Source organism: Tachypleus tridentatus, chromosome 7, assembly GCF_004210375.1.
Source record: "Tachypleus tridentatus isolate NWPU-2018 chromosome 7, ASM421037v1, whole genome shotgun sequence".
NCBI lineage: Eukaryota > Metazoa > Arthropoda > Merostomata > Xiphosura > Limulidae > Tachypleus > Tachypleus tridentatus.
In genome coordinates this window covers 89,811,936-89,824,460 of record NC_134831.1, presented here as the reverse complement: position 1 = coordinate 89,824,460, position 12,525 = coordinate 89,811,936, and the positions used below count along the sequence as shown (strand labels likewise).

The following is a 12,525-nucleotide window of genomic DNA, read 5'->3' as shown; positions in this document are numbered from 1 at the left end:
TAGTTACAAATTAATTAAAAATAAAAGTATATCTTTAATACACTTTTTAAGTTTTAATTGCTAATAACTGTATACACTAAGGCAGTGGTTCCCAACCTTTTGTGGCCCTCACACCCCTCCCCTGGAAATTGCACATTTGTACACATGCACATTAAAATTTTTTTCCTTAACCATCGAATATAAAAACCAGAAACCGTTTTCTTTCTCGTATTAATAAATTGCATGAATTGGTCTCTTTTGAACATTTCCTAGGCCCTCATTCTGCAATCTGATGGAACTGGTGAGTAAAGAATTAGGTTATTTTCTGTTTACATCAAAACACATGTAAACATTTTTTTAATTGTGTTTTAAAATGTAAAAAACTTAAAAGTTTAAAAATCTTCTCTAATACATACTATTAATTTGTTATCATTGTAACTTCAGGGTGGAAGAGAAGAAGGACCGGCAGACCCATCTAGGGCTAAAGAGGATGCATTGGTGAGAGAATAACTTCATAAATCACTTAATGTTTTGATACATGCTTATCGTGCTCTGTCAGTCATGGCTATATTCATTATGTGCTGTATAGTGTTACTCAAAGCTGTGTACATCACATGCTGCTACAGACTGTGTACACGATGTGGTTTTAAACAGCATTGTGTATGTGATATGCTGCTAGACATAGCTGTGTACATCACATGGTGTTAAACAACACTGTATGTGATATGCTGCTAGACATAGCTGTGTACATCACATGGTGTTAAACATAACTGTGTATGTGATATGCTGCTGGACATGGCTATGTACATCACATGGTGTTAAACATAACTGTGTATGTGATATGCTGCTAGACATAGCTGTGTACATCACATGGTGTTAAACAGAACTGTGTATGTGATATGCTGCTAGACATAGCTGTGTACATCACATGGTGTTAAACAACACTGTATGTGATATGCTGCTAGACATAGCTGTGTACATCACATGGTGTTAAACATAACTGTGTATGTGATATGCTGCTGGACATGGCTATGTACATCACATGGTTTTAAACAACTGCACACAATATTTTGTGTGTTACACTGAGCTGTGCATATCACATGATGTTAGTTTTGTTAAACTCATGATTTCAAACATATTTATCTTGTACACATCTCAGCTGACACTCAGGCATAATTGTGGCTTTTTTATCTGTAAATAGAGCTTAAGAAAGAATTATTAAATCATTTTGTCTTTCTGTTGTGAAATTTATGGAAAAAAAATATGTAGGTATGTAGGGAAGGAACGTGTAAACTTTATACTTATGGAAATGTTTATATACTATGTGGCCAAAAGTATGTGGACACCCAACCAATGTGCTTGTTGAACATCTCATTCCAAAACCGTGATTATTAATATAGAGTTGGTCCTCCCTTTGGTGGTATAACAGCCTCTACTCTTCTAGGAAGGCTTTTCACTAGAATTTGGAACGCAGTTGCTGGGATTCGTTCCCATTCAGCCACATGAGCATTAGTGAGGTCGGACACTGGTGTCGTGTGAGAAGGCCTGGCTTGCAGTCGACGTTCCAATTCATCTCAAAGGTGTTTGATGTGGTTGAGGTCAGGGCTCTGTACAGGCCAGTCAGGTTTTTCCACTCCAACTTCAGCAAACCATGTCTTTATGGAACTTGCTTTGTGCACAGTGGCATTCTCATGCTGAAACAAAAAAGGGCCTTCCACAAACTGTTGTCACAAAGTTAGAAACACACAATTCTCTAGAATGTCATTGTATGTTGTAGCATTAAGATTTCCCTTCACTGGAACTGAAGAGCCTAGCCCAAACCATGACAAACAGCCTCAGATAATTGTTCCTCTACCACAAAACTTTACAGTTGGCATTATGCAATCAGCCAGATAGTGTTCTCCTGTATATGCCAAATCCAGATTCATCTGTCAGACTGCCAGATAGTGAAGCATGATTCATCACTCTAGACAACATGTTTCCAGTGTTCCAGAGTCCAATGGCAGTGTGCTTTACATCAGAACAGCTGATGCTTGGCATTGTGTGTGGTGATCTTATTAGGTTTGTGTACAGCTGCTTGGCCATGAAAATCCATTTCATGAAGCTTCCATTGAACAGTTATTGTGCTCACATTGCTTCCAGTGTTAGTGTAGAACTTGGTAGTGAGTGTTGCACTTGTGGACAGACAAGTTTTATGCACCTCAGCACTGTGAACTTGTGTGGCCAACTGCTTCGTGGCTAAGCTGTTGTTATTTCTAGACGTTTTCACTTCACAATAACAGCACTTACAGTTAACTGGGGCAACTCTAGCAGGACAGAAATTTGAGGAACTGACTTGTTGGAAAGGTAGCATCCTATGACACTGCCACATTGAAAGTCAATGAGCTCTTCAGTACGACCCATTCTGCTGCCATTGTTTGTCTATAGAAATTGCATGGATGTTTGCTTCATTTTATGCACCTGTTAGCAATGGGTGTGGTTAAAATAGCCACACCCACTAATTAGAAGGGGTGTCCACATACTGTTGACTATCTACATCTAATGTATTTTATATTCTTATAAAGGGACGTGTATGAATACATATTCGGACAGGACAGAATCAAGCTAAAAAAACAGTTTTGTTTTAATTTATTCTTTTGTAGTGAATATGAAGTCTGTTATCATGTTCAGTTGGCCATTTTGAATATTTTATGACAAGTTCTTATGTTACAGACAGTACTTTGAGTGTGTTTTTTCTGTAACTATTATCAAGTGGTTTGATGTTCTACACAGTACTTCTAGTGTTCTTTCTGTAACTGATATTAAATGGCTCAATGTTTTACACAGTACTTATAGTGTTGCTTCTGTAGCTGATATTAAATGGCTTAATGTTCTACACAGTACTTCTAGTGTTGTTTCTGTTACTGATATTAAATGGCTTAATGTTCTACACAGTACTTCTAGTGTTGTGTCTGTAACTGGTATTAAATGGCTTAATGTTCTACACAGTACTTCTAGTGTTGCTTCTGTAGCTGGTATTAAATGGCATGATGTTCTACACAGTACTTCTAGTGTTGTTTCTGTAACTGGTATTAAATGGCTTAATGTTCTACACAGTACTTCTAGTGTTGTTTCTGTTACTTATATTAAATGGCTTAATGTTCTACACAGTACTTCTAGTGTTGTGTCTGTAACTGGTATTAAATGGCATGATGTTCTACACAGTACTTCTAGTGTTGTTTCTGTAACTGGTATTAAATGGCTTAATGTTCTACACAGTACTTCTAGTGTTGTTTCTGTTACTTATATTAAATGGCTTAATGTTCTACACAGTACTTCTAGTGTTGTGTCTGTAACTGGTATTAAATGGCTTAATGTTCTACACAGTACTTCTAGTGTTGTGTCTGTAACTGGTATTAAATGGCTTAATGTTCTACACAGTACTTCTAGTGTTGCTTCTGTAGCTGGTATTAAATGGCATGATGTTCTACACAGTACTTCTAGTGTTGTTTCTGTAACTGGTATTAAATGGCTTAATGTTCTACACAGTACTTCTAGTGTTGTGTCTGTAACTGGTATTAAATGGCTTAATGTTCCACACAGTACTTCTAGTGTTGTGTCTGTAACTGGTATTAAATGACTTAATGTTCTACACAGTACTTCTAGTGTTGTGTCTGTAGCTGGTATTAAATGGCATGATGTTCTACACAGTACTTCTAGTGTTGCTTCTGTAGCTGGTATTAAATGGCTTAATGTTCTACACAGTACTTATAGTGTTGCTTCTGTAGCTGGTATTAAATGGCATGATGTTCTACACAGTACTTCTAGTGTTGCTTCTGTAGCTGGTATTAAATGGCATGATGTTCTACACAGTACTTCTAGTGTTGCTTCTGTAGCTGGTATTAAATGGCTTAATGTTCTACACAGTACTTCTAGTGTTGCTTCTGTAGCTGGTATTAAATAACTTAATGTTCTACACAGTACTTCTAGTGTTGTTTCTGTTACTGATATTAAATGGCATGATGTTCTACACAGTACTTCTAGTGTTGTTTCTGTAACTGGTATTAAATGGCTTAATGTTCTACACAGTACTTCTAGTGTTGTTTCTGTTACTTATATTAAATGGCATGATGTTCTACACAGTACTTCTAGTGTTGTTTCTGTTACTGATATTAAATGGCTTAATGTTCTACACAGTACTTCTAGTGTTGTGTCTGTAACTGGTATTAAATGGCTTAATGTTCTACACAGTACTTCTAGTGTTGCTTCTGTAGCTGGTATTAAATGGCATGATGTTCTACACAGTACTTCTAGTGTTGTTTCTGTTACTGATATTAAATGGCTTAATGTTCTACACAGTACTTCTAGTGTTGTTTCTGTAACTGGTATTAAATGGCATGATGTTCTACACAGTACTTCTAGTGTTGCTTCTGTAGCTGGTATTAAATGGCTTAATGTTCTACACAGTACTTATAGTGTTGCTTCTGTAGCTGGTATTAAATGGCATGATGTTCTACACAGTACTTCTAGTGTTGCTTCTGTAGCTGGTATTAAATGGCATGATGTTCTGCACAGTACTTCTAGTGTTGTTTCTGTTACTGATATTAAATGGCTTAATGTTCTACACAGTACTTCTAGTGTTGTTTCTGTAACTGGTATTAAATGGCATGATGTTCTACACAGTACTTCTAGTGTTGCTTCTGTAGCTGGTATTAAATGGCATGATGTTCTACACAGTACATCTAGTATTGTGTCTGTAACTGGTATTAAATGGCTTAATGTTCTACACAGTACTTCTAGTGTTGTTTCTGTTACTGATATTAAATGGCATGATGTTTTACACAGTACATCTAGTGTTGTGTCTGTAACTGGTATTAAATGCATGATGTTCTACACAGTACATCTAGTGTTGCTTCTGTAGCTGGTATTAAATGGCATGATGTTCTACACAGTACTTCTAGTGTTGTTTCTGTTACTGATATTAAATGGCATGATGTTCTACACAGTACTTCTAGTGTTGTTTCTGTAACTGGTATTAAATGCATGATGTTCTACACAGTACATCTAGTATTGTGTCTGTAACTGGTATTAAATGGCTTAATGTTCTACACAGTACTTCTAGTGTTGTTTCTGTTACTGATATTAAATGGCATGATGTTCTACACAGTACATCTAGTGTTGTGTCTGTAACTGGTATTAAATGCATGATGTTCTACACAGTACATCTAGTGTTGTGTCTGTAGCTGGTATTAAATGGCATGATGTTCTACACAGTACATCTAGTGTTGTGTCTGTAACTGGTATTAAATGGCAATGTTCTACACAGTACTTCTAGTGTTGTTTCTGTTACTGGTATTAAATGGCTTAATGTTCTACACAGTACTTCTAGTGTTGTTTCTGTTACTGATATTAAATGGCTTAATGTTCTACACAGTACTTCTAGTGTTGTTTCTGTTACTGATATTAAATGGCATGATGTTCTACACAGTACTTCTAGTGTTGTTTCTGTTACTGATATTAAATGGCTTAATGTTCTACACAGTACTTCTAGTGTTGTTTCTGTTACTGATATTAAATGCATGATGTTCTACACAGTACTTCTAGTGTTGTTTCTGTAACTGATATTAAATGGCATGATGTTCTACACAGTACTTCTAGTGTTGCTTCTGTTACTGATATTAAATGCATGATGTTCTACACAGTACTTCTAGTGTTGTTTCTGTAACTGATATTAAATGGCTTAATGTTCTACACAGTACTTCTAGTGTTGTTTCTGTTACTTATATTAAATGGCATGATGTTCTACACAGTACTTCTAGTGTTGTTTCTGTTACTGATATTAAATGGCTTAATGTTCTACACAGTACTTCTAGTGTTGTGTCTGTAACTGGTATTAAATGGCTTAATGTTCTACACAGTACTTCTAGTGTTGCTTCTGTAGCTGGTATTAAATGGCATGATGTTCTACACAGTACTTCTAGTGTTGTTTCTGTTACTGATATTAAATGGCTTAATGTTCTACACAGTACTTCTAGTGTTGTTTCTGTAACTGGTATTAAATGGCATGATGTTCTACACAGTACTTCTAGTGTTGCTTCTGTAGCTGGTATTAAATGGCTTAATGTTCTACACAGTACTTATAGTGTTGCTTCTGTAGCTGGTATTAAATGGCATGATGTTCTACACAGTACTTCTAGTGTTGCTTCTGTAGCTGGTATTAAATGGCATGATGTTCTGCACAGTACTTCTAGTGTTGTTTCTGTTACTGATATTAAATGGCTTAATGTTCTACACAGTACTTCTAGTGTTGTTTCTGTAACTGGTATTAAATGGCATGATGTTCTACACAGCACTTCTAGTGTTGCTTCTGTAGCTGGTATTAAATGGCATGATGTTCTACACAGTACATCTAGTATTGTGTCTGTAACTGGTATTAAATGGCTTAATGTTCTACACAGTACTTCTAGTGTTGTTTCTGTTACTGATATTAAATGGCATGATGTTCTACACAGTACATCTAGTGTTGTGTCTGTAACTGGTATTAAATGCATGATGTTCTACACAGTACATCTAGTGTTGCTTCTGTAGCTGGTATTAAATGGCATGATGTTCTACACAGTACTTCTAGTGTTGTTTCTGTTACTGATATTAAATGGCATGATGTTCTACACAGTACTTCTAGTGTTGTTTCTGTAACTGGTATTAAATGCATGATGTTCTACACAGTACATCTAGTATTGTGTCTGTAACTGGTATTAAATGGCTTAATGTTCTACACAGTACTTCTAGTGTTGTTTCTGTTACTGATATTAAATGGCATGATGTTCTACACAGTACATCTAGTGTTGTGTCTGTAACTGGTATTAAATGCATGATGTTCTACACAGTACATCTAGTGTTGTGTCTGTAGCTGGTATTAAATGGCATGATGTTCTACACAGTACATCTAGTGTTGTGTCTGTAACTGGTATTAAATGGCTTAATGTTCTACACAGTACTTCTAGTGTTGTTTCTGTTACTGGTATTAAATGGCTTAATGTTCTACACAGTACTTCTAGTGTTGTTTCTGTTACTGATATTAAATGGCTTAATGTTCTACACAGTACTTCTAGTGTTGTTTCTGTTACTGATATTAAATGGCATGATGTTCTACACAGTACTTCTAGTGTTGTTTCTGTTACTGATATTAAATGGCTTAATGTTCTACACAGTACTTCTAGTGTTGTTTCTGTTACTGATATTAAATGCATGATGTTCTACACAGTACTTCTAGTGTTGTTTCTGTAACTGATATTAAATGGCATGATGTTCTACACAGTACTTCTAGTGTTGCTTCTGTTACTGATATTAAATGCATGATGTTCTACACAGTACTTCTAGTGTTGTTTCTGTAACTGATATTAAATGGCATGATGTTCTACACAGTACTTCTAGTGTTGTGTCTGTAACTGGTATTAAATGGCTTAATGTTCTACACAGTACTTCTAGTGTTGCTTCTGTAGCTGGTATTAAATGGCATGATGTTCTACACAGTACTTCTAGTGTTGTTTCTGTTACTGATATTAAATGGCTTAATGTTCTACACAGTACTTCTAGTGTTGTTTCTGTTACTGATATTAAATGGCATGATGTTCTACACAGTACTTCTAGTGTTGTTTCTGTTACTGATATTAAATGGCTTAATGTTCTACACAGTACTTCTAGTGTTGTTTCTGTTACTGATATTAAATGCATGATGTTCTACACAGTACTTCTAGTGTTGTGTCTGTAACTGGTATTAAATGGCTTAATGTTCTACACACAGTACTTCTAGTGTTGCTTCTGTAGCTGGTATTAAATGGCATGATGTTCTACACAGTACTTCTAGTGTTGTTTCTGTAACTGGTATTAAATGGCTTAATGTTCTACACAGTACTTCTAGTGTTGTTTCTGTTACTTATATTAAATGGCTTAATGTTCTACACAGTACTTCTAGTGTTGTGTCTGTAACTGGTATTAAATGGCATGATGTTCTACACAGTACTTCTAGTGTTGTTTCTGTAACTGGTATTAAATGGTTTAATGTTCTCCACACAGTACTTCTAGTGTTGTTTCTGTTACTTATATTAAATGGCTTAATGTTCTACACAGTACTTCTAGTGTTGTGTCTGTAACTGGTATTAAATGGCTTAATGTTCTACACAGTACTTCTAGTGCTGTGTCTGTAACTGGTATTAAATGGCTTAATGTTCTACACAGTACTTCTAGTGTTGCTTCTGTAGCTGGTATTAAATGGCATGATGTTCTACACAGTACTTCTAGTGTTGTTTCTGTAACTGGTATTAAATGGCTTAATGTTCTACACAGTACTTCTAGTGTTGTGTCTGTAACTGGTATTAAATGGCTTAATGTTCCACACAGTACTTCTAGTGTTGTGTCTGTAACTGGTATTAAATGACTTAATGTTCTACACAGTACTTTTAGTGTTGTGTCTGTAACTGGTATTAAATGGCTTAATGTTCTACACAGTACTTCTAGTGTTGTGTCTGTAACTGGTATTAAATGGCTTAATGTTCTACACAGTACTTCTAGTGTTGTGTCTGTAACTGGTATTAAATGGCTTAATGTTCTACACAGTACTTCTAGTGTTGCTTCTGTAGCTGGTATTAAATGGCATGATGTTCTACACAGTACTTCTAGTGTTGCTTCTGTAGCTGGTATTAAATGGCTTAATGTTCTACACAGTACTTATAGTGTTGCTTCTGTAGCTGGTATTAAATGGCATGATGTTCTACACAGCACTTCTAGTGTTGCTTCTGTAGCTGGTATTAAATGGCATGATGTTCTACACAGCACTTCTAGTGTTGCTTCTGTAGCTGGTATTAAATGGCTTAATGTTCTACACAGCACTCTAGTGTTGCTTCTGTAGCTGGTATTAAATGGCTTAATGTTCTACACAGCACTTCTAGTGTTGTTTCTGTTACTGATATTAAATGGCATGATGTTCTACACAGTACTTCTAGTGTTGTTTCTGTAACTGGTATTAAATGGCTTAATGTTCTACACACAGTACTTCTAGTGTTGTTTCTGTTACTTATATTAAATGGCATGATGTTCTACACAGTACTTCTAGTGTTGTTTCTGTTACTGATATTAAATGGCTTAATGTTCTACACAGTACTTCTAGTGTTGTGTCTGTAACTGGTATTAAATGGCTTAATGTTCTACACAGTACTTCTAGTGTTGCTTCTGTAGCTGGTATTAAATGGCATGATGTTCTGCACAGTACTTCTAGTGTTGTTTCTGTTACTGATATTAAATGGTTTAATGTTCTACACAGTACTTCTAGTGTTGTTTCTGTAACTGGTATTAAATGGCATGATGTTCTACACAGTACTTCTAGTGTTGCTTCTGTAGCTGGTATTAAATGGCTTTAATGTTCTACACAGTACTTATAGTGTTGCTTCTGTAGCTGGTATTAAATGGCATGATGTTCTACACAGTACTTCTAGTGTTGCTTCTGTAGCTGGTATTAAATGGCATGATGTTCTGCACAGTACTTCTAGTGTTGTTTCTGTTACTGATATTAAATGGCTTAATGTTCTACACAGTACTTCTAGTGTTGTTTCTGTAACTGGTATTAAATGGCATGATGTTCTACACAGTACTTCTAGTGTTGCTTCTGTAGCTGGTATTAAATGGCATGATGTTCTACACAGTACATCTAGTATTGTGTCTGTAACTGGTATTAAATGGCTTAATGTTCTACACAGTACTTCTAGTGTTGTTTCTGTTACTGATATTAAATGGCATGATGTTCTACACAGTACATCTAGTGTTGTGTCTGTAACTGGTATTAAATGCATGATGTTCTACACAGTACATCTAGTGTTGCTTCTGTAGCTGGTATTAAATGGCATGATGTTCTACACAGTACTTCTAGTGTTGTTTCTGTTACTGATATTAAATGGCATGATGTTCTACACAGTACTTCTAGTGTTGTTTCTGTAACTGGTATTAAATGCATGATGTTCTACACAGTACATCTAGTATTGTGTCTGTAACTGGTATTAAATGGCTTAATGTTCTACACAGTACTTCTAGTGTTGTTTCTGTTACTGATATTAAATGGCATGATGTTCTACACAGTACATCTAGTGTTGTGTCTGTAACTGGTATTAAATGCATGATGTTCTACACAGTACATCTAGTGTTGTGTCTGTAGCTGGTATTAAATGGCATGATGTTCTACACAGTACATCTAGTGTTGTGTCTGTAACTGGTATTAAATGGCTTAATGTTCTACACAGTACTTCTAGTGTTGTTTCTGTTACTGGTATTAAATGGCTTAATGTTCTACACAGTACTTCTAGTGTTGTTTCTGTTACTGATATTAAATGGCTTAATGTTCTACACAGTACTTCTAGTGTTGTTTCTGTTACTGATATTAAATGGCATGATGTTCTACACAGTACTTCTAGTGTTGTTTCTGTTACTGATATTAAATGGCTTAATGTTCTACACAGTACTTCTAGTGTTGTTTCTGTTACTGATATTAAATGCATGACGTTCTACACAGTACTTCTAGTGTTGTTTCTGTAACTGATATTAAATGGCATGATGTTCTACACAGTACTTCTAGTGTTGCTTCTGTTACTGATATTAAATGCATGATGTTCTACACAGTACTTCTAGTGTTGTTTCTGTAACTGATATTAAATGGCATGATGTTCTACACAGTACTTCTAGTGTTGTGTCTGTAACTGGTATTAAATGGCTTAATGTTCTACACAGTACTTCTAGTGTTGTGTCTGTAACTGGTATTAAATGGCTTAATGTTCTACACAGTACTTCTAGTGTTGCTTCTGTAGCTGGTATTAAATGGCATGATGTTCTACACAGTACTTCTAGTGTTGTTTCTGTTACTGATATTAAATGGCATGATGTTCTACACAGTACTTCTAGTGTTGTTTCTGTTACTGATATTAAATGGCTTAATGTTCTACACAGTACTTCTAGTGTTGTTTCTGTTACTGATATTAAATGCATGATGTTCTACACAGTACTTCTAGTGTTGTTTCTGTAACTGATATTAAATGGCATGATGTTCTACACAGTACTTCTAGTGTTGCTTCTGTTACTGATATTAAATGCATGATGTTCTACACAGTACTTCTAGTGTTGTTTCTGTTACTGATATTAAATGGCATGATGTTCTACACAGTACTTCTAGTGTTGTTTCTGTAACTGGTATTAAATGGCTTAATGTTCTACACAGTACTTCTAGTGTTGTTTCTGTTACTTATATTAAATGGCATGATGTTCTACACAGTACTTCTAGTGTTGTTTCTGTTACTGATATTAAATGGCTTTAATGTTCTACACAGTACTTCTAGTGTTGTGTCTGTAACTGGTATTAAATGGCTTAATGTTCTACACAGTACTTCTAGTGTTGCTTCTGTAGCTGGTATTAAATGGCATGATGTTCTACACAGTACTTCTAGTGTTGTTTCTGTTACTGATATTAAATGGCTTAATGTTCTACACAGTACTTCTAGTGTTGTTTCTGTAACTGGTATTAAATGGCATGATGTTCTACACAGTACTTCTAGTGTTGCTTCTGTAGCTGGTATTAAATGGCTTAATGTTCTACACAGTACTTATAGTGTTGCTTCTGTAGCTGGTATTAAATGGCATGATGTTCTACACAGTACTTCTAGTGTTGTTTCTGTAGCTGGTATTAAATGGCATGATGTTCTACACAGTACTTCTAGTGTTGTTTCTGTTACTGATATTAAATGGCTTAATGTTCTACACAGTACTTCTAGTGTTGTTTCTGTAACTGGTATTAAATGGCATGATGTTCTACACAGTACTTCTAGTGTTGCTTCTGTAGCTGGTATTAAATGGCATGATGTTCTACACAGTACATCTAGTGTTGTGTCTGTAACTGGTATTAAATGGCTTAATGTTCTACACAGTACTTCTAGTGTTGTTTCTGTTACTGATATTAAATGGCATGATGTTCTACACAGTACATCTAGTGTTGTGTCTGTAACTGGTATTAAATGCATGATGTTCTACACAGTACATCTAGTGTTGCTTCTGTAGCTGGTATTAAATGGCATGATGTTCTACACAGTACTTCTAGTGTTGTTTCTGTTACTGATATTAAATGCATGATGTTCTACACAGTACTTCTAGTGTTGTTTCTGTAACTGATATTAAATGGCATGATGTTCTACACAGTACTTCTAGTGTTGTTTCTGTTACTGATATTAAATGGCTTAATGTTCTACACAGTACTTCTAGTGTTGTTTCTGTAACTGGTATTAAATGGCATGATGTTCTACACAGTACTTCTAGTGTTGCTTCTGTAGCTGGTATTAAATGGCATGATGTTCTACACAGTACATCTAGTATTGTGTCTGTAGCTGGTATTAAATGGCATGATGTTCTACACAGTACATCTAGTGTTGTGTCTGTAACTGGTATTAAATGGCTTAATGTTCTACACAGTACTTCTAGTGTTGTTTCTGTTACTGGTATTAAATGGCTTAATGTTCTACACAGTACTTCTAGTGTTGT

The 12,525-nt window shown here is 35.4% G+C and overlaps 1 protein-coding gene across 2 annotated transcripts in view; it reads left to right on the top strand.

The window, feature by feature from the left end:
- LOC143256172 (annexin B9-like) overlaps window positions 1–12,525 on the top strand; it is a 45,456-nt gene that overhangs the window by 17,599 nt on the left and 15,332 nt on the right. For both annotated transcript variants that reach the window (XM_076513013.1, XM_076513014.1), the window contains exon 7: window positions 424–477. In XM_076513013.1, the coding sequence (XP_076369128.1) occupies window positions 424–477 (54 nt within the window). The remainder of the gene's footprint in view (window positions 1–423; window positions 478–12,525) is intronic.